At 38.9% G+C, this 22,476-nt stretch overlaps 1 protein-coding gene across 2 annotated transcripts in view; it reads right to left on the bottom strand.

Annotated features, from left to right (window-relative positions):
* The window catches only part of LOC111580325 (copine-9-like), a 184,628-nt gene that overhangs the window by 136,619 nt on the left and 25,533 nt on the right, over positions 1 to 22,476 (bottom strand). For both annotated transcript variants that reach the window (XM_055010559.1, XM_055010558.1), the window contains exon 3: positions 6,148 to 6,194. In XM_055010559.1, the coding sequence (XP_054866534.1) occupies positions 6,148 to 6,194 (47 nt within the window). The remainder of the gene's footprint in view (positions 1 to 6,147; positions 6,195 to 22,476) is intronic.

Below are 22,476 nucleotides of genomic sequence, written 5' to 3'. Positions count from 1 at the left end.
AAGCAAAATTTGATTTGGTCCAGCATAAATATTTAAGAAATATCAGTATGAAAATAAAAACAAACCAAAAATATTCATATGTACAGATTGTCCAAATTCCTCGAGATGTGGAAATAACAATATTGCACAGATCAATGGTGTTGCACAGATTATTTCATGAGTAGAAATACTGATAAAGAAGTATTAATACTGCACAGATTTGATCAAATGTCCCATAAAATACACAGCAAGGAAATAATTCTGTGGATGTTTTTCTGTCACAGAAATCCGTTTTCAAATTATAAACTCGGTAAACAGTGTCTAAAAATAGCAGGTGTGTAAAATTAGGCCTTCAGAGTGTAAACAGATGCATCCCAGACAGATGGTTGACAGAGCTAAGAGCTGAGCATCATGAGCAAGTATAAAAATGGTGATTTAAAGTAGTCTTTTATACTTTTCCTGTAAAATTCGGTTTGTCTTTGTCAAAGCTGCAGGGAGCTTGCACTTTTTGCCCCAGTGTACACTCTGGGGTTAATTTAAGTCAAAGCTGAGATCTGCCTCCTGACATCCAAATCACAATAATTATCTGATAAGAATAAGAAGTTGCCCTTGTGAGCATCGGTTCTGCTGCTCATTCTGGACAAGAAACTGACTGGTCCTGCTTTTCAGAGGACGGAACATTTAGAATTTACCATTTTGGAGGTGAAAAATTCCTAACAAAGCACTTCTCTCACAGACTAATACGTTGAAATGAACACAGTGAAAGAAGTCAATTAAGTCTTTTGGGGGAGTCTAACACTGAGAGAAAGTTGGAAATTGGTTTTATACAAAGGAATCTGAGCTGGACCTCCTGTTTCTCTCTCTCTCTTTCACACACTGACAAGAAGAATGTTTTAATAAGGTCTGTTTCAAAGAGTTTCTCCTTCTTCCTTTTGTTTAGTAAGTTTTCTGTGCTTCTGTCACCCACTTAGAAAACTCTCAATAGTTTGTTTCTGGCAGAGCTGTAATTATTTCTTTCTTCTCATTAGTGTGAGAATTAGATTTCTGCTAATTGCATCAAAAATTGCCTTTAGCCAAATCTGCCAGTGTGTTCAGACAACCCACGCTCTACAAGCTGGTGACAATACACGTGTCACTGGGAGGCTGCTGGTTTCCGTTCTAACCGCTAACAAACTGCTACGCTGCTGCCCAAGACGACTGGAAGAGAAGGAAGTGGGCAGATGAGTGGGACCTGGAAGCATATGGACGATCTCCAACTGTGGCTGCACTCCAACCTGGCAACCCCTGAAAAAAAAAAAGCTCTTCTGCTCTTCAGTCAGCTCGGATTTATAAAAATAAAAAGCGGCGGAAAATACATTCACATCCAAACCATGCGCCTCGGTTTCATGCTGTAATCAACGGAAAAAAGGGCTCCGGAAATTCCACAGTGAGAGGAAGGAAAAGCTTTGGCTCGCTGCTGCGATACAGAGACACTGAGCAGAATAAAGTATAGGATGCTCTCAGATAAACTTTTATCTTCTCACAGAGGCGAGAGGCATTTTATGATATTTTTCAACTGTGATGTCTTTGCTCTGATGGAGGCTTAAGAGTTTATCCTGCACAGTTTCTAAATCTGTGATAGGATTACTGCTCTATCGCTTCCAGCAACCTGAGACTTTCCCATCTACTGTATATGAAGTTTAAAAAGGTATATTGCATCCATGAGCAAAGCAGAAATCCATTTTAGTCAGTCACTGTCAGTCAATCTGCAAACAGTAAACCTCAGAGAAATAAAAGACTGTAATAACAAAGAATAGCTGGAAACCTGATGAAAGAACAAAAAGCATAACTAGAGATGAAGAATTTAAAAGGTTAATAAATGTAAAATAAGTTTTAAGAGTTTTTAGGGGCTTTTCTTGTGGTGGGACTCATTATCCTAGAAAGCAATAGGAGCTTTGTGTAGAGCATTTGTGGGTGTATTTTCTTAAACTGAACTGAGCAGTTTTTTAGCGCAAACAAAAGCAAACAGTAACTGAAAACAACAGAAAACACAGACTAAAAAAAAAACTGAAAATTGTAACCAAAAACACAGAAAACAGCAACTACAAACAATAGAAAACAGCAATTTAAAACTACAGATAACAGCAACTGAAAACAATAGAAAACTGTGACTGAAAGCAACAAAAAACAGCACAAAAACAATGACTGAAAACTATAGAAAACATCAATTGAAAACTGCAGAAAACAGCAACAAAAACAACAATTGAAAACAACCGAAACAGTGACTAAAACTATAGAAAAAACAAGCTCAAAACAACAGATTAACAGCAACTGAAAATAATAGAAAACAGTGATTGGAAACTACAGAAAACATCAATTGAAAACTGCAGAAAGCAGTGATTGAAAACAACAGAAAACAGAAAAAAAAACAACAAAAACAGTAAGTGAAAACAACAGAAACAGTGACTGAAAACAATAGAAAACCAGGACTATAAACAAAAGAAAACAGTGACAAAAATCAGCAGCTGAACACAAAATGTACTGCACAATATTTGGAATTAGGCACTTCCACAAGTTAGCTAAATACATGTAACACTGGCCGTATAGTTTTTTTTATATTTTAATGTGGAAATATTACATACTGCATATTTAATTCATTTTGTTCCATCAAAATCAAGGCTAATTTTAACATACATGTATATTCATAGTGAAAGCAGTCTTGGGTTAATATTGCTGGCTCATTGGCAAAAGGAAAATATCTGATAATCAGCATACAGCATATAATCGCTCCACTCTTGACTTAAACATGTCACAGGAACAGTTCAAGCTTCAATGCTGAAGAACCAGCAGATTATTCAACCGTGTGTGCAGCCAGTGAAACCACATCATGTAGATTTGTCAGATTTCTCAAAAAGTACACATATAAAAACATAAATTCAGTCCTGGAATAAGAGAAAACTGTCTTTCTGCTTCCCAGCCTGAGAGCGGCACGTCGTTTCATCCATCATACGCTTAAAGCAGCTCAGTATTCCTGTTGACGCCGGCTGCCACTCAGCATCACACAGCTGTGATTACAGTGACACGAAACAGAATTATTTACCTGCAAACTGATCCATACTGTTCTATGGGTGCATCGAACGCCACTTTGCAGCGTGTGTGTGTGACTGTGTGTGCTGGTGTGTGTGTTAGTGACTGAGTGTATAGTGCTCAGCTGAAAGCGTCGTCTCCCTGTGAGACTGATTGAGCCTCGCTGAGATCCGTGCACATGTGTGTGGATCCCCGCCGAGGTGAGACTGATTTTCTTTGATGGCACAAAGTGCAAATTGCTGCCAGGCAGCGAGCGAGAGAAACCAAGGTATAAGGAAGGAAGAGATGAGGTTTCGTATTTACACACAGCCAGTGTTCCAGGGCCGACCTCCCGAAGCGTTTCGGATGGTTTTCCAATTTATGAATTCCTATATTTGGCTGCGCAGGCTTCACAGAAGGGCTTATTTTTTATTACATTCTGTTTGTCATAAAAGACTGTGATCAGTGTGACCGTCACAGGACATTTTTCCTCCACGCCTGCTTAGATTCTCTTTACTGCTGACCTTACCACAGGAAGGCACAGGACATTTTGTAATATGTCCGTTTGTTTGGGTTCTCGCAAATGCGCTGTGACTGAAGAATGTTTTTCTCAAGGATTCAGCTCTTTTTGGCCCTGATTTCTGTGGGATTTTTGCTTTCTCCACCCCAAAAGCAAGCAAAAAGAGCGCTTAGTGCCTGAGTGTTGAACTCATTTTAGTTCAGGGGCCACATACAGTCCAGTTTGATCTTAAGAGGGTCGGACCAGCAAAATCAGAGCATAATAATCTATAAATAACAACAACTCTTAATTTTTTACTCCGCCAAGGAACGCTGGAGTTATGTGACGATCAGCGTACGTTTGTCCATCTGTTCGTCCTGCTGTTAGCAACATTACTCAAAACCAGACCAACGGATTTGGATGAAATTTTCAGGGAAGGTCAGAAATGACACAAGGACCAACTGATTAGATTTTGGCAGTGATGTGGCCTATAGTCTGGATCAACGGATTTGTTAAAGATTTCTGCGTCATTGCAAGATAGCGGCAGCTATCAGCTCCCTGCTGATGATCACATGATTGTGATCCTACTACAAATCGACCACTGCGGACTTATCGGGACTTATCCATCAGAAATGATACAAGGAACAATTGATTAAATAGTGAGGGTGTTTCTGAGTCCCATCAATTCTCGCCGCCCGCTACATACGCGATTTCATATCTGGACATATAATACACATGTATAACACACACCTGTGCTCAGCACAAGGTCACTTTGTTTGTGGGTACATCTATATTAAATGGCCACAACATATGCCGCCATGATTTCTGCCACAAAATATTTCAAGATTTCAGCCGTCGGAAATGATACGACTGAGCAGCCTTGGTGGAGTACTGTGCTCTCTGAATGCTTTTCTGGTTCTTTTTGTTTTAATGCAAAAAAGTACATTCTGAAAATGTTCATATGCAAGGAACTATATTTTTACAAAACATAATGAACAAACTGAAATTTCTTAAGAAATATAATTTTAATTTAAAGAACATTATGCCTCAGTTTATCATTTACACATTACTACTTACAGATCACACTGTATCTACACACAGGTGTCTGGAACTTAACAATCTAATATTTTACTTTAGGATCAAAACAACTTGTCAAGATATAGAAATTATTTTAAATTTACAGTTTTACAAATTTGCAGTTAATGTCTTCTCTGTAATTTTTACGCTTTGCAAAGTCGTCCTGCAGGCTGGATTGGACACCCCAGACTGAGTGAATTTAAAATGAACTTACATTAACTGAACAGCGTATTTCTCACTCTTCTAAAATGAAGTTGAGCGCATTATTGGGAATCTAAGTGGTAATTTGACATTCAGAGCTTCAGACTGCAGGCGCTGCTGGATTAGTGCTGGTGTTTACTACTTATGCACAGCTCTGATGGCAGGTGGGAGACGCTGCAACCTAAAAATACTTCCTCATATCTGATTAGAGCCACTTTGGGGATGCAGACGTGAATGGGTTTGGGCTGTTTATTATTTTTAACATACTCTCAATGTAACATTGCGTTAGTTAAAGTCATATTTAGCAATGCATGAGTCAGCAAATCAGAAATCTTCATAAAATCTGCTTACTGTAAATGACCTCGCACTATAGTTCCCCTGCTGCCTTCAAAATGTGAGTTAACTGAACTCATTTTGAATTATTAGTTTCACGCTGTCTGATGGCTTTTGAAACTGGGAAACCAGCTGTGAGAGTTGGAAGTCACAAAAAGCACGATATGATGGAAACAGGCTGATGTAGTCAAAACTATCATGCTGTGCAGTTAAACACAATTTATACCAAACTAATGTTTAGTTTCATTTAGTCCTTCCAGCTGACTTCTCATTCGATTAGCATATTGTCAGTTATGTAAAAACCTCTGCGTTGAATCCAATAATTCTGCATCTGAAGGTGAAGTCTTTACATTTGGGTTGAAGATAACAGTGACTGAAAAGTAAGGAAAACAGCAAAAACAATGGTTGAAAACAACAGAAAACGACAACTGAAATTAATTGAAAGCAGCACCCGAAAGCAAAAGAAAACAGTGGCTGCAAAAACAACAGAAAATAGTGACAGAAAACAGCAAAAAACAGTGAACAAAAACAACAAAAACACTGATTGAAAACAACAGAAAATAGTGACTGAAAACAACAAAAACAGCGATTGAAAACTAGACAAAACAGTGAAATCAATAGAATATCATAACTGAAAACAATAGAATATAATGAAAACAACAGAAAACAGTGACTGAAAACAACAAAGACAACAGTAACTGAAAACAACAGAATATAATGACTGAAAACAACAGAAAACAGTGACTGAAAACAACAAAAACAACGATTAAAGACAACAGTAACTGAAAACAACAGAAAATCGTGACTGAAAAAACATAAAATGGTGTCTCAAAACAACAAAAACAGTAACTGAAAACAAAAGTTTCCTTTAGTCCTCCTACCTGACTTCTCATTCAATTAGCATAATGTCAGTCATGTGAAAAGCTCAGCGTTGAATCCAATAATTCTGCATCTGAAGGTGATACATTTACATCTTAGCTGAAGATTTACAGACAGTTTAAAGAAACACTCACCTCTCTCCACTCCTTGGTCCCCAGGCCTTGAACATACAACACCACCACTGGAAGAGAAACAAACAGATGTAGGCCTTAGAGTTTAGTGCTCAAAATCACCCAAAAATGCAGCTAAACACTGGTGCAACCAACTAAAATGCTTGCAAAAGTGCCCTTCTTTTGAAGATCCTCCACTTCCTCCTCTTGTAGAATCCTGATGAACTTAAAAACAACCAGCGTCTACATATAACTACATAAAACAAGACTCCTAGAGCTTGAATGTTGGTAAAATGTGTAGTTATATTTCAGAAGAAACATGAAAGTCTGTTTGGTGACTCTTACCCAAGGTATATATCAAATTTAAGTTGAAATTAATTAATTAAATGATTGAGATTCTTGAAAAATAGATGATTTAACAACTGCTCTTTGCTGTCGTAGCTTATTAACTGAATGTCATTTAAAAATTCAATTCAACCAATAGAACAAAACCACTGCAGTTGCTTTTAGCCATTTACCTCAAAGTATATGTCACCATTTATTATTGTATTACCTGTTTCTGTTGTTTTTTTGTTTGGTGTTTTCTCTTTATGTCCTCACACTTTTGTATCTACCTTTAATGCTGCCTCTTTGCCAGGTCGCCACTGTAATTGAGAATTGGTTCTCAGTAGACCTACATGGTTAAATAAAGGGCAAATAAATAAATAAAATAATCTGAAGGCAGTCTTGAGGGTCTTTTTTAGTAGGCTGTGGGCCATATTTTTGATGTTACAGTTGAAACACAAACTTAAAATCCCTGTAACTCCAAATAACTTACCAAAAAAATACGTTAAAAACACAGGTCTGACTCTGTTTAAGGAATATATATGTAAAGACATGATGGTATGTAACATATCTGCTGGAAGTGGAACCACTGCTGAAACTTTGACGATGCAGCTGCTTTTCTGAACTTCTTGCTTCATTATTCGTGTTGCTTCTGTCTTTCATCAGTTTCCATAATACAGTATAGTAGACACTTCATAAAAGCTTTATACTTGCTGTTCTCAACACTTTGTATCTGGAAGGTTCTTTCATGTAACTAATGCATTTTACATTTCCAGGCTGCACTCATTTGAGAAGAGTAGTGAAACTCTAACATCAGTCAGTACTGAACCATATAAGGAAGCCTTAGTGGACAATCGGAATTATGTTTTTTATGCAGTGTCTGCACATAGCAACAAAGGCATGGGTGAAGTTCTGGAAAGATTACTGTTATACATGATAATACTGTGATTGTGGTTAAGATTAGGCAACTAAAACACTTGGTTAGGGACAGACAGTGGTTACAGACAGAAATAGGGTTTAAGATAGAGTTTAGGGCCTTAGATAACCAGGTTTTAAGAAACGTAGCTAAAGAAAATTCCAATTATTGCTAGTATTTCTATTCACTACAATAACACTGCATAAATTTTAGACATTGGCTCATTGAAATTAACTGTTGCTGGTGGTGTTCATTATCAAAGGCTGGTAAACATTTGCAGAAAAAGTGGGCACAAGCACAGGATTGGAAGTTTTAGGTTTATTTTGTGTATTTATGTAAAGAAGACTTCAGTTTCCGTATTATTTCGCACAGATCCGATATTTTCATCTTAGTCCACAGCTATTTTTGACCATAAATTTAAGATTTCAGCTGAGATTGGGGTTCATCCAACAGCCAGTGGAGGAAAAAAGTTGTTACATAGTCTTGTGGTTCTGTTTGAACCTTTATCCAAATGGCAGTGTGTCCAGAAGAGAGATGAGACCAATTGTTTATTGAATTAATTAGTGAATTTTATTGGTGTCGAATGCAAATTCCCAAGAGAAAATTGGTGCAGTACTTGCCCCTCCACCACCCTGACCTCCTCAACCTTAGCTACATAGAAAACACAGTGCTGCCTGCATTAGTATTGTACATCAGACTCATGGGATGCAAATCATTCAATATCAATAATACTGTGTTGGGGCAGTGATAGCCAAGAGTATAGTCTATTGTAAAGCAAGTACTACATATAAAATACACACTGATAACAAAACAAAAATAATGTGCACAGAAATTCTAACTTAATCGGTAGAAAATACAGGCGGCGGACTTTCTTAGAGGCTGCGTGCAGACAGAACACAAAACGACGGCTACCACTTCGTTCAGAGAGACGATAAATCATGCTCACACACACGGACACCCACAGTGAAGAGCTTTCAGCATCATGCCGAGTGTTTCAGCTGACAGCTCAGTTGGCTGTCCAAACACTCAGATTCTTCTCAGGCCTCCAGAAGGTTAAAAGCAGTGCAGTGCTTCCATTAAAACCTGCCCCTCTTTCTGCTCCCACTGCTGCTGCTACAAGATGACTTTTTTGGAGCGAGTGTTGAGAGAACATTTTGCAGTTTGCACACTGAGAACACTTTTGTTTTCACATCTGTCTGAAAAAACTGGTTCAGCCGGTCACGCAGAGACTGACAGAAAAGGAGGAGTTTGTTTACTTTCTCTCTTTCTGTTGCTCCCGTTATTTCCTATCAGTTTCATTTTCTGCAATATTTTTCTCTCCCTCCACTCCTCTCATCCATTTATCATTTTCACTTTTCTCCTCTAGCCTCTTCCTTCTAATTTTTTTCTTTCTTTTCCACCTCTTTCTGCAGGAATTGAACATCAGCTACTCAGATCTGAACAATAATAGCAATGCTATGTGCAATATTAGTTTTCCCAACAGTTTGGGCAATATCATTTTCATGTGTAGCATTTCATTTCATGCACAAAATATAATGTGCAATACTTCATATCTTCATTTCTCAGGTGTAATATTTGCAAAATTTTGAATACATGTGCCCTATTATGTAATAAAATAAGAAATAAGGTGAAAAATGTAATTTTCATCTCATTTTTCAGGTGGAATATTTCATTATCATGTGTGATAGTACATACTACCTCAGCATAACTGCCAGCAATTACTTTTTACTGTTCTATTCTATTCTTATTTTAGCTTATTTACCTTACTACTTTGCCAAGAAGGCGGAGCTTTGGCAGAGTTATGTGACGATCGCCGTAAATTTGTCTGTCTGTTAGTAACATTATTCAAAAACTGACTAATAGATTTGGATGAAATTTTCAGGGAAGGTCAGAAATGACACAAGGACCAACTGATTAGATTTTGAAAGTGATGCGGATTATAGTCTGGATCCATGGATTTGTTAAAGATTTCTGTATCATTGTGAGATAGCGGAAAGACATAACTGTAACTATGACAACAAGTGAACACATGATTGTGATCCTACTACAGATCGACTGCTGCGGACTGATCAGGACTTATCGGAAAGGATACAACGAAAAATTGATTAAATTGTGGGGGTGTTTCTGAGTCCCATCAATTCCTGCCGCCCACTACACATTTAGGTCACACAATTCGGTTTCCGTACATGACGTACACATGCATAACACACACCTGTGCTCAGTGCAAGGTCTTTTTATTTGTGGGTAAATCTATATTAAATGGCCACATTCTGTGTTGCTGTAATTTCTGCCATGAATTGTTTCAAGAGTTCATCCTTCAGAAATAATACAAAGACTGAGTGCTTTTCTTGTTTCAGTCATGTACAGTATTGTATTCACTTCTTTCTGCTTTCTACTTTTTAGGCACTGCATTTCTTATGTCATTTTGGGGGGTTTTCTGAGCAAAATCTGACACAAGAATTTCCTTTGGGATTATTACACTTCGATCTTATCTTATCCTATCTTCCTCGTCTTTCTTGTCCTCTTGTCTTGTCATCCTCTCCTTCACTTTCTTCTCTCCTTTGCCTCTCCTTTCATTGTTCCCCCTCCATCCCTCCCCTATTCTGCTCCTTCCATCTTCTCTTCCTCCTTTCCTTTCCTCTTCTCTTCCTCCCTCCCTCCCTCCCTCCTCTCCCCACATGAAAGTAGAGCATGGTAATGGCAGGCCACAGTATAGAAAGCATAACGTTTCTGCTTCAGTGGGACAGGAGGCCAGTCGACCACAATGACCCAACCACCACTGGGACCCACACATCCCAATTCTCTCTGCCATCCCTCTTCAAAGGAGAGAAAAAAAGGAGAGGCGATGAAGGAAGAGGGAAGAAAACAGGGTCAAGCTAAATTAATAAATACCCACACAGAGAGAAAGAGGCAAGAGGCTGAGAGTTTAGGAATGGTTGGCTAACTGATTCCATTTGGTGGAAAGAGGGAAAGTGAAGCATTTATGGACACTGACCAGGTTCTGTGTGTGTGTGTGTGTGTGCGTGTGTGCGTGTGTGTGTGTGTGTGTGTGTGTGTGTGCGTGTGTGCGTGTGTGTGTGTCAGAGACAGAGAATGAACGTACTGCACAAACACAGATGTTTGTTTACAGAAAGCTGATAGATTTTTTTTTTTCCAAATAGGACCTTTACAACAAAGTGCTGCACAGGATACACATGCAGAGAGAACATACATATAAAGCATTCGTGGTATGGTTGTTGTTTCCAGTCAGGCTGGCCTGACTGTTTCAGACACTGCTGATCTATTTTCATGCACAACCATCTCTAATGTTTACAGAGAATGGTCCAAAAAAGATAATATATCCGGTGAGCTGCAGTTCTCTGGGTGAAAATTGTCTTGTTGATGGCAGAAGTCATAGGAGTATGGGCAGACTAGTTCGAGATGATGGAAAGGAAACTAAAATAACCACTAACATTATAAGCAAGGAATGCAGAATTACCATCACTGAATGCACAACACGTCTAAGAAGAAGAGCCCACCAGGTGCCACTCCTGTCAGCTAAGAACAGGAAACTGAGGCGACAATTCACCAAAATTGGACAACAGAAGACAGGAAAAGCAGAGCTTTGTTTGATGAGTCTTGATTTCTGCTGTGCCACTCAGATGGTCAGAAATTGGGTGTAAACAACATGAAAGCATGTATCCATCCTGCCTTGTATCAACAGTTCAGGCTGCTGGTTGTGTAAAGGTGTGGAGGATATTTTCTTGGCACAAATTGAGCACCGTTTAAACTCCACAGCCTTCCTGAGTATTATTGGCCTTGTTCTGATGGCTACTTCCAGCAGGATAATGCTCCATGCCACAAATCATCTCAAACTGGTTTCTTGAACATCACAAGTTCACTGTGGCCTCCGCAGTCATCAGAACTCCAGATCCACAAATCTGCTGCAACAGCATGATACTATCATGTCAATATGGACCAAGGGTGGAGCTGGAACAGGCTGGCAAACGTTTGGGAAAGTATGAAGATGCAAGATGATGTCAGGCCTTGTTTGTGATAATCAGTATCTTGAAATCAGTTCTATAGTTTGTGGAGACCCACTGAAAGCATGTGAGGATGGACTTCACAACCTGGTTTGCATTGGATTTCAGTAAAATTTGATTGAAATCTGAGTTCCATCTTCCTCAGAACAAACTGTAATTTTGGTGATCTTCTGACTTTTCACCTTGTGCCATCATCAGGTTCATATTGTTACGTGGCCAATACTTTGGTTTATGGGTGATATCTACAAAACTAAGGGCATTTTCTACAGCATCAGCTGGATTTCTGACCATTAAGACCCACTTCTGCAAACACAAGAGTGTCCAGTGTCTGTCTTCTCCCCTCCCAGACAGAAAACACCTCATTTTACTGTGTACAACAGAACAGGTTTCTGTTCATATTATATCAGATCTTTGCATATTTGTCACACTGAAGTCCAGTTCCATCTTTGTCACTAACAACTAAGGAATTTATCCACATGTCAGACTTGCCTTATTTTGATTCTAGATTGTAAAAATGTGCTTTAGCGCTTAGATGCATAAGTGGGTCAAAAATGACCCGGTAAGGTCGTTTTCTGGCAATATCTTTGTGTTACGTTTCCCAAGCGGGACCCCAGGAAAATACCCAGAACCCCAAACTTTATTAAAGTATCAAAAGGAAAACCGTAACAAAACAAAGAACTCCAACACAAATAAACCAAACAAAATGTCACAAAATGGGTTCGGAAAGGTGATAGAGGTAGATTGCCTCCATCACCCACTAAACCAGCCAAAATGGCTGGAAGAATTATAATAAACAAAACCAAACAACAGGAGGGGAGGGTGAAATAAATGTGCTTAGGGTGTAAACACAATTCAAAGGGGCTTTATTTCTCACAAGAGAGCTATTTGACACCCGCTCTCAAACGAACAGAGAAATATGATGTGCAGTTCTCTGAAGTCGGAGCCCATCTGAACAGCTCAAGAGTCTGTCTTTTAAAGGAGTGTCACCAATCAGTCCAGCAGGTGCGTCGGATGCAGCAGCTGTAGCCACTCAGCCTAATCAACCAGTGTCCCAACAGTGATCACATAGACACATATGGAAAAACAGCAAAACAACACAAATTTGCAGTCACAAAGCCACAAAACAAGTTTGAAATGGCCAAAAATACAAGACACAAAACTCAAGTGAACTGATCAATGTGTTTTAAGCATTATTTCCTTCACTGTGGTCACTCATGAATTAAAAAGTCCCCTCACAAACACATGGCCACCAAAATTGGGCAAGACACCACACAAGCTCATAACACTTTGGAATGAAAAGTTTTTATCATTTTATATTCCGGCTGTTCCTCGAAAAACATGGTTTCAATATCACAACATTTATATTTTTTAGTTACCTTTTATACTTTAAAAAAATGCAATATTTGTATTATTACCTCAAGCTGTTCAACTCAAATCAATTCAATTTTATTTATATAGCACCAATTACAGGTCAAACTGTCTCAAGATGTTTTACAGAATGCATATGCCTGAACCTTCATTACTGATAATATCATACAAGAGGTGATGAAGTACACAAACTTGGAGGGATGGAGAGCAGCAACAGCTGGAGGAAAAGAGTGGAAAAATGTCAACAAAATGGATGCTGACATTCTTTCATTGCTGCTCTGTGTAATATTCTTCTTTTTCAGTTATCAAAATGTTCAAAAACTGTTAAAAAGTGAAAAATAAATATACTTCAAACATGAAATCATTCCTGTGTGGACCAAAATATAATATAAACAATAATACAAATGATTATTCTTAACCAAAATGACAATAAAGACATAAAAACACTTTAATTCTTAGACGGGTCATTTTTGACCCACTTATGGAAGAGTGTAGGGTCCAATCACTCGTGCATCTAAGGGTTAATCATTTTTTCATCTTCATCTGCTAACTCCATCCTTCTGGTTACAGTAAATCTTGGGACCTGCAGTTTATTTCTGCCTGCAGCAAGGATTAGAACCACACATTCCCAAGAGATTTCTGTCGAGTCCTGCTGGATCCCAATCCCACCGCAGTCCACTAAACTGTAATCTGTATTTTGTGCTAATTAGCAGGAATGCTCCAGTAGCTTTTATTTCAGGCCAAATGTGAATATGTACATTTTCAATGGAGAATTTCTGTCAGAGAAACGGCAACATAAAAGTGGTTCTGAGTACTGCACCTGCTATAGCTTGGATGGTATGCTTAACAAATGTTTCCATGCTAATGTGTTAAACAAGACAACAGGCTAATGTACAGCTGTCTGCAGTCTATGGCTGTTGACTCTTCATATGTAACCATCCATGCTATACAAAGAAACGTCTATATTAACGGTGAATTGTGTATCCTGCTCTTCATCTCAAGTCAGCTGGGTCCAGTCTCCAGTGACTTCCACAGGACAAATCTGGTGTAGACAATAGTATGTAATATAACTAAATATATTGTTTATACACTGTTATTGTAAATTTACCGCACTTTCTTTGCATACAGTCATTCACCACTTTGGTACAACTCGACAATCTATTGCATTTCGACAAAAATGTCCCGACAAAAAGTCTACTATTGCCCTTAATGTTTAGTATTGCCTTCACTGTCACTGTCATAGAAGTAGCATAGCTCCTCTCATAAAACACACTCCCACTGGTTACTTTATGTTGAAGCAGTTCCCTCGAAAGGATATAAGGATAAGCGTGAGGAAGTAAGGTGATGTCGTAGATCCATAAGATCAGTGTAGGGAGGAGGTCGAGGTGGATGAATGGGTTGACAGAACACTGGACTGCATTAGAAGACATAGCTGTCGGTTTCTGTTTCAAACCAATTCAGGAGGTTAACCATGACCATGCCATAACTCAAAACCTGGCTCATTATTAATTATTGTTACTTTTATTTTAACCCAAACCCTGATTTGTCAAACCCAAGTTGTTCATTCACCAAAACCTCAAATATATCTGTGCCATATTTCATGGTGTCAGAAGGGTTGCACAATTAGGAAATGCTAATATGGGTTACAAATGACTTTGATTCAGAATGGAGGACTTGTTGACTGTTGAATGTGTGTAAATGGGAAAACTTTTGTTAGAGTTATATGATATTGGGGACTTCTTTGTTATCGTCTTCAGTGAATAAACTGAGATGATTAGTTAAATCCAGGGTGACAGTCCTCATATTGATAACCATTCACCAAGCTAAACTCAGTGTTTAATTGGATGCAGTTATTTTCACATAGAAAGTCAAAAAGATCAGGTAATTTGGGAACAAAGGCAATCAGCAAGTCCCAACTGAAGAGGATGTTTAAAGTAATTGAAAACAGACACGATTTAATGTCAAAATTTAGGGAATGGAGAACTCATGGAGCTTCCATGTTTCTGGGATAAACTTCAAAGCAGCAGTCAGTGGTTTGGGCCTTTTACGTACAAAAGCAAAGATTCATGCAATGGATTATCAGAGTGAGGAGAAACCCATCACAGGGAGCTTTACCAGGTCATCACCGTCCGCCTAAAGGATGTGAACACATGATAGCCTCAATCAAAAATCTAGTCTCACAGACATTTCCACAGAGGTGAAGCCCAGCAGAGACTGCAAACACACACTTGGTGGAAAAATAGGATGAAACCTAGGGTTTCTACAGAAATCAGTCAGTCAAATTTAATGCTTTTTAATGCCATTTTAATACTGTGCTGTAAAAATTTTAATGCCACCACCGCAAACTCAATAAATTACACGGGTTTGTTTTTTCAAAAGATGATTTTTATATGAAAGCTGTCCCTACATTTCACTATTTCTGAATCCGGAAACCACCCCTGACCACCAAAGGGCTGTAGTTATTCTCTGAAATCCACCTTTTTGAGCCATTTTTGCTGGAAATAGGTAAACAAGACACAAAATGACAAAAATGAGATGCAAAGCAACAAAAACGAGACACAAAATGACAAAAACGAGACAAAACAACAAAAACGAGAGACAAAACGACAAAAACGAGACAAAACGACAAAAGCGAGATGCAAAACGACAGAAATGAGACACAAAACAACAAAAAAGAGACACAAAACAACAAAAACGAGATGCAAAGTGACAAAAATGAGACACAAAATGACAAAAACGGGATACAAAATGACAAAAACAAGATACAAAACGACATAAACAAGACACAACATGACAAAAACAAGTGACGAGGCGAGGCAAGGCAACTATTGACGAACTGACGAGCCGAATACCAGTCGCGCAACATCATCCGACGGCGGGGGGGACGATGACTGCAGAAAGAATTGTAAATGCCATTGAGAATCCAATTTAATGATTTTTAATGCCAATTAAGGCCTTAATTTTCGCAAAATCAACTTAATGACTATTAATGCTTTTTAATGCCCTGCAAAAACCCTGCTGCTTTTAAGGCAATCAGCCATTTATTTCTTCTATTTCGTTATGTAGAAGAGGAACGGCACTGCTGGAGCATGGAGTTACTTTCCTGTCTTTAATTAAAAGTGCAGTCTATTACGTTCAGCATTATTTCCTCAGTTTACACTTTGTAATGCTTCCATCCAAACCCTGACCTCTTTCCTCCAAAGAGTTCCAGTTTGCTTGAAAATCTGCTCTGCTCCTGTTCTAAACTGTTTGCTTGCACTCAGAGTTAGTGTTGCAGCACAAATGTCCTTTGCTTCAGTTTGAGTGCATCTCCTCACGCTCACGAAACTTCTGCTCTCAGATTTGTGCTCTCGCTCTTGGATCTTTGTGAAACAACTCTGTCAAAAGTCCCCAGTCAATAAAATGGAAGCTATGATGTTGATCAATGAAGTTGTCAACGTAAACAGTGTCCTATACACTAGTTGCTGCAGTGCAATACCCAAAATGCTGCTAAACTGCATTTCATGGTTGTTTAACAATGGCAATAAAGATGTATTCTATTCTATTCTAACCGGGCTCAAGTACTACACTGATTTTCTTATAGGACTATTGCAGCGAATACATACCAATGTTCTTTTTTATTTTTTTCAATTTATTTATTTATTTTTTTTACCATAATAGTGACATATAATAATTGCCCCAAGATTAGACTGGAGGTTGTTGATGTTTCCTGTAATGAACAGGATTTTTGAAAATGGTATCATATTGGTAGCATAAGGGGAGGAGAAAGCCCAAGGAAATGCAAGTCAGACTATGCTGACAATAATTTGTATATGTATATATGACCTAGTTTTCTTTATGCAACTATAAACTAGTGCACTATGGGGTTAATATTAATATTAATGTAGTCACACTTGGTTTTTGTAAGGACATGGTCCCAAAAGAATAAAAAGTCTTTTAAAAAACCCCTCTTGATGTTACCCGCCCAAAAGAAAACCAGACATTCTGTTTCAACAAGCTTCATCCCTATTGTTTGGAGGGTTGTTCCAATAGTAGGCTCAGTTAGCCAGTTCATTGTGTGGAACATAATGGTCTCACTGTGTCACGCTATTATTCTGCCATAGGGGAAAAAATAACCTGGCTTGTTTGTATTCCTTTAAACTAATCATAGTAATCATGGTTGGGGCAAAGCAAAGGATGCAGCTACAGTATTCACTCAAAATAGTGGTAGGTGGAATTGTTATGGTGGAATGTTTGCATGCAGACAGATGAGCACTGTGATTAAAATGAATAATAAGCCTCAAAAATCAGCCAGAGCTGCCTTACTGCATGAACCAAAACCTTGCAGTTTCAGTGCTTTAACACACAGGTAGTGGAAAGGGGGGTAGAATGTGGATCGAGATTGTCCATTAATGGCAGGCGTATATCCATAACCTCTATCCAGTGAGTCAGATTATCGGAAAAACAAAATCCAGAAGCTAGCGTATGTAATAATTCCTGATGTCCTACAAGAGCAAGTGAAAAGATGAAGGGCATTTAATGAACCCTGGATGGCAGGAGTAGATGAACCCAGTCACACAGGAACTATTCATAAGGGATCATCATCAAAGCTGTCGCTCTATTGATCGTTGACTTTGACAGCGATGTTTAATACAGATCTGAGAGCTAGAGCACAAATCTGAGAGGAAGTTTGAGCATCAGGAGATGCATGGAACTGAAGCACAGGACATTTGTGCCGGAACATTAATCCTGAGTGTAAACAGTTTAGAATGGGAGCAAAACAGATTTTCAGCCAAGCAGGAGCTATTGGAGAGAGAGGACAGAGTCTGGAGGGAAACATTACAAAGTGTGAACATAAAATGAAGGAATAATGCTCCTAAATTGAAAGATCACACTCTTGAATTAAGATAAAATAGAAGCCCATTCTTGGAGAGAAGAGCTAATGTACCACTTTGATACTCTCAGGCAGGTTATCGGACGACAACACAGCAGCTTGTTGCCATTCTGGCCTATATTTAATACAACACCTCCATGGTGTTGAGCTCACTAAGAGTCCCTGCTGATTTTTGTGTTCCTGAAACGTGGTGCTCTCAGGAAAAACATTCACATCTGGTTGTGACCTCTATTAAGATAAAGAAAGTGAAAACAGACTTCCGATGAAAAGCTGCCATTAAAGGTGATATGAATACAAAGCTGAGAGCCAATACTCCGACTGAATTCCAACTGGTTTGCTTCATTATTAAGTCTGATATTGTGTTCATGTTGGTCGACAGAAAATGATATGTGACTGCAATTAACTGCAATAACCTACATTTTCATAATAATTAGGGATTAAATGTCGAAAGTGGGCGATCGAAGTAAGAAAAACAGCAAATTACCACGACTTTGCAGTTCTTTTCAGCTCTATAGAGATTTTTTTTCTTTTTTAGCTAATTATTTCGATCTTGAATTTAAATTGGGATTAATAAAGTATTTATCTATCTATCTATCTATCTATCTATCTATCTATCTAGTTTATATTTTACTGAATGACCAGCTGTGTTTTATTCAAGTTTCTTAACTTTCTTGTGCCAGCTGAGTGTGTCTGCATCCGAGTCCTATTCCCTTATCCTTCCATTACACTACTTTCTGCTTCTAGAAATGAGATTAACGACAACAACACTAAGAATTTACCAAAACATTTTGGCTCATTCTTCTGACGGCAAGCTAATCATGGGTCCACTGTGCTCAAACCACATGGGATGTAGCTGCAGCCATGTTGGTTAAGTGTTGCCTTGAATTCTGTATGAATGTCCAACGGCATCACCCAAAGTTGAGATTCTTAGCTGGTCTAATGTCAGGTCCTTGAGTTTCTGGGTTTATGCAGTTCTCTTCTTCTTCTGGTCTTGCCTATTAGTGGTTTCTTCGCAGTCGTTACATCATGAAGGTCTGATTCACACAGTCTCCTCCCAGCAGCTTATGATTATATGTGTCTTCTGCTTGAACTCTGGGAAGCACTGTGTTGCTCTAATCTGAGCTGCTGGTAATTGGTGATTTCTGAGGCTGTTATTTCTAATACACTAGTCCTATGCAGCAAAAGGAAATACTCATGTTGCTTTTGGCTTCCAGTGGCACTCCTCAGGAGAGACAGTTTCAGCGTTTGATAGTTTTTGTGACTACATGTTATATTATATACAGGATATTCAAAATTCTTGAATGTTTCCAGACTGACCAACCCAAAGTGTTGACAACTTGTCATTTGTCTTTAAATAGTTGAGTGGTTCTTGCCATGATATGGTTTACTACAGTGGTTGAACAGGATTGGACTGTTTGTTGAAAATGAACACTACTTTGAGACAACAGTCTCATTAAGAGAGCAAAAATTCCACCACCACCTCTAGGCGTTAGTCTCTGATCCTGTTTATGGTATTCATGTACAGGATCTTAAGGTGCAGTTGGGGGGAGGAGGGTGTCTGTTTTTTTTGGGGACAGCGTTGTATTGTTGGCTTCATCAGACCATGACCTTCAGAGTGCACTGAAACAATTTGCAGCTGAGTGTGAAGCAATTACAGTCAGCACCTCTAAGTCTGAGGCCATGGTTCTCTGCTGGAAACTAAGAGGGAGGTGCTGCCCCAAGCAAAGGAGTTGAAGTATCTCGGGATCTTGTTCATGAGTGATGGGAAAATGGAGCGTGAGATGGACAGTCAACTTGGTGCAGCATTAGCAGTAATGTGGGCATTGTAGCGAACAGTTGTGATGAGGAAGGATTTACCGGTCTTGATTTACCGGTCAATCTACGTTCCAATCCTCATGTATGATCGTGAGCTCTGGGTAGTGACTGAAAGAACGAGATCATGGGTACAAGCAGCCAAAAGGAGTTTCCTCTGTAGGGCTCAGTCATGGAGATGAGGTGAGGAGCTTGGAGTGGAGCCACTGCTTGTTCACAGTGAAAAGAGCAAGTTGAGATGGTTTGTGCATCTGATTAGGATGCCTCTTGGGGAACTTCCTTTGGAGGTTTTCCAAGGAAACCCCCAGAACTTGGTGGATGGATTATGTATCTCATCTGGCCTGGGAACATCTCGGGATCCCTCAGGAAGAGCAGGTGTTCTGAGAGGGACGTCTGGAATGACCTGCTTCTCCTGCTGCCTCCGTGACCCGACCACGAGTAAGTGGAAGAAAATGGATGGATGGATGGATGGATGGATGGATGGATGGATGGATGCTCCACCAAAAATTTTTCACTTCAGAGGTTTTCTGGGTATATCCAACTGGGAGGACTCCCAGTGGCAGACCAAAAACTCACTGGAGGGGTTATAAAGGTCATGTGAGCTGGAAACAAATGGAGCGAACATTTGTTTTTGATTTACATGACTACAAATTCCGATTGTACATTTTAGAGTACTAAATGATGGATGAAGGGCCAGTTGTCTGCAGCAAATCAGTAATTCATTATGGAGTCAAAAGAGTATGTGAAGAAATTCTTCCTCCTTTAGGTTGGGTTGCAAAAGGTCACTTACGAGACAGGCCTCACAAAGTTCACTTACCAGAAGTGCCTTCAATTTAAGAATATAGCACCAGCCTGTATCTATGGCAATGAGAACATAAAGAACTTCTCTCTATTCTTATTTTAGGAGAAAGACTTTGCATTCTTAGCATACTGTCTCTCCCTAACCCAATAAATACAGCCTGTTATCAAGAGGGCTATTAGGACACAGGGTGGCTTTATATGTGTTCATTTGATCTTCTCTATTCTCCACAGCTGAGATTTAGTAAATACTTCTGCCTCATGAATCTTCCTCCCGCATGAGCTGAAACAACACAAGGCACAAATCTAACCTCTTGCACCATCACATCAAATTGCTCAACAATGCCAAAAAAAATACATACTGCCTACACAAGCTTTAACCTGGAAATGAGTCTCCATCACACAGAATATTACCATCTATTGACTCTGGTTCTAAACAGATGCGGTATTGAGGACTAGGTTCAGTCATTTATCAGAAGCTGTCAATGCTGTGTGACATTATCAGAAGGCATCGACCCCGTCCTGTTGTGGCCGGACGCCCAGGTCAGATAGAGGCCTCTAACCAGAGACATGAAAGAGCTGAGGGGACACTGTGGCCACGGAGAGTCCAGCTTCCCCCATTCCCCCTGGTGGGATGGAAGGGTTTGAAGTTCAGGACCCCTCTGACACAATCATTACCCTCCATCATCGCTCTACACCTCCACCCAGCCCAGGAAGAATAATACATGAGTCTTTTAGTCTGTTGTCACTACTGTTGTCAATACACTCAAAAGTGTATTCTTTTACAAAGCCCCAGCTGGATTGCTTTTTGATCCTTCAAAAGCTATCAATAGCATTCAACAAACTGTAGTGATTCATCATCCCCCACATTATTGTCTAAGGGCAGAACCCTTGTAATGTGCTATTTAGCAACAACACCTATAAAATGATGTACTGAGATCAAAAGGTAGGTCAAAAGGCAGAACCAGATAATTGTCAAAATCTTTTATTTAATAGCTTCTTAAATTTAGTTCATGAAAGGATCTAAAATATTCTTAATCTTCACTGAAACCTCTTTCATGCCTCACCGTCGCTCTGTTTCATGTTGGAAAATCTGTGATGATGATAAACATGATAAATGTTCTGAAAAGCTTATCAAAGCTGACATTTACCTTTTCCCTATATTTGCAAATGAATCCACATTTTGCAAAGTCACAAAGTTATCTGATGTTTTTTGACTTCGCAGGAGCTTTATGATACTTACTGATTGTTAAACAAGATGTGGAAAATGTTGCCTCTGATCTGGAATCGACGAAAGAGTTGCAAATCCACAGACTGTCAGATAATTAGGTTTCAGCATGTACTTCTGAGAGTTAAGGGGCTGTAAGATTAAGCTACTGTCAGGATGCACATAAATATCACACTTTTCACTTTTTAAAAGTATATAATCTTATGAGGAGTTACTTCAAACAAGCCTTTGTTGGCTTTCAAAGCTGCAAAATGCCATGAAGTCTGTTGTCCGTCTGTGGAAGCTTGAATCTGTGGATCTTACTGTAATACCATATCAGGGCTCCAGGTCAAACTCTCTCATTTCTCTCTCTGCACAACACATAAATTTAGGTGCACTAAAACTTTTTCACCACATTGACTAATACATAATAAATGTAACCAATTTTGTCAGTTTCCACAAGCATTAATAATCTTAATAAATTATGTAAACAAATGTAAACAGGATTAAAGGTGCAGATAAATGTTTTCCTCTTTTTCATCAGGGTGATTGATGATTTAAAGTTGGTAAAAGTGAACTTTTTAAAGCTATAATATTAGAAGTGTTAAATTTTAATATAACTTCTTAACTCTGACTCCTCACTGTTTCTGTTTGCTGCTACCAATAAAACGCTGCTCTTCTGGCTAAACACTAGTCATTGCACAGGAAATGTTTCTTTGAGCATATACATTTTAACAATGACTCTCCAACAACAAAAACTTACCTTTTTTGTTTGGCTACACTCTTTGCAAAACATGCAATGCATAATGTTGCCCATTTTATCTCATATTTCATACTTTCCCACAGCTTGTAGAGTTTAATGCAGTTTAGAGGGTAGAATGCAACCAGAAGCTAAAATTTCCAGACATTCTCTTCAATGCCTCACCTGTATCAGTTGATGCTACAATTCACTGATGTTCTATAAATGCCTCGCATCATTGGTAGATGCTAGCTGTGCTGCTGAGCACAGAGAAGCCTCTAGACTCCTTGCTCA

The sequence above is a fragment of the Amphiprion ocellaris genome, chromosome 5 (assembly GCF_022539595.1).
Source record: "Amphiprion ocellaris isolate individual 3 ecotype Okinawa chromosome 5, ASM2253959v1, whole genome shotgun sequence".
Lineage (NCBI taxonomy): Eukaryota > Metazoa > Chordata > Actinopteri > Pomacentridae > Amphiprion > Amphiprion ocellaris.
Note: the sequence above shows the minus strand (reverse complement) of the source record. Positions and strands in the feature narration are given on the sequence as shown.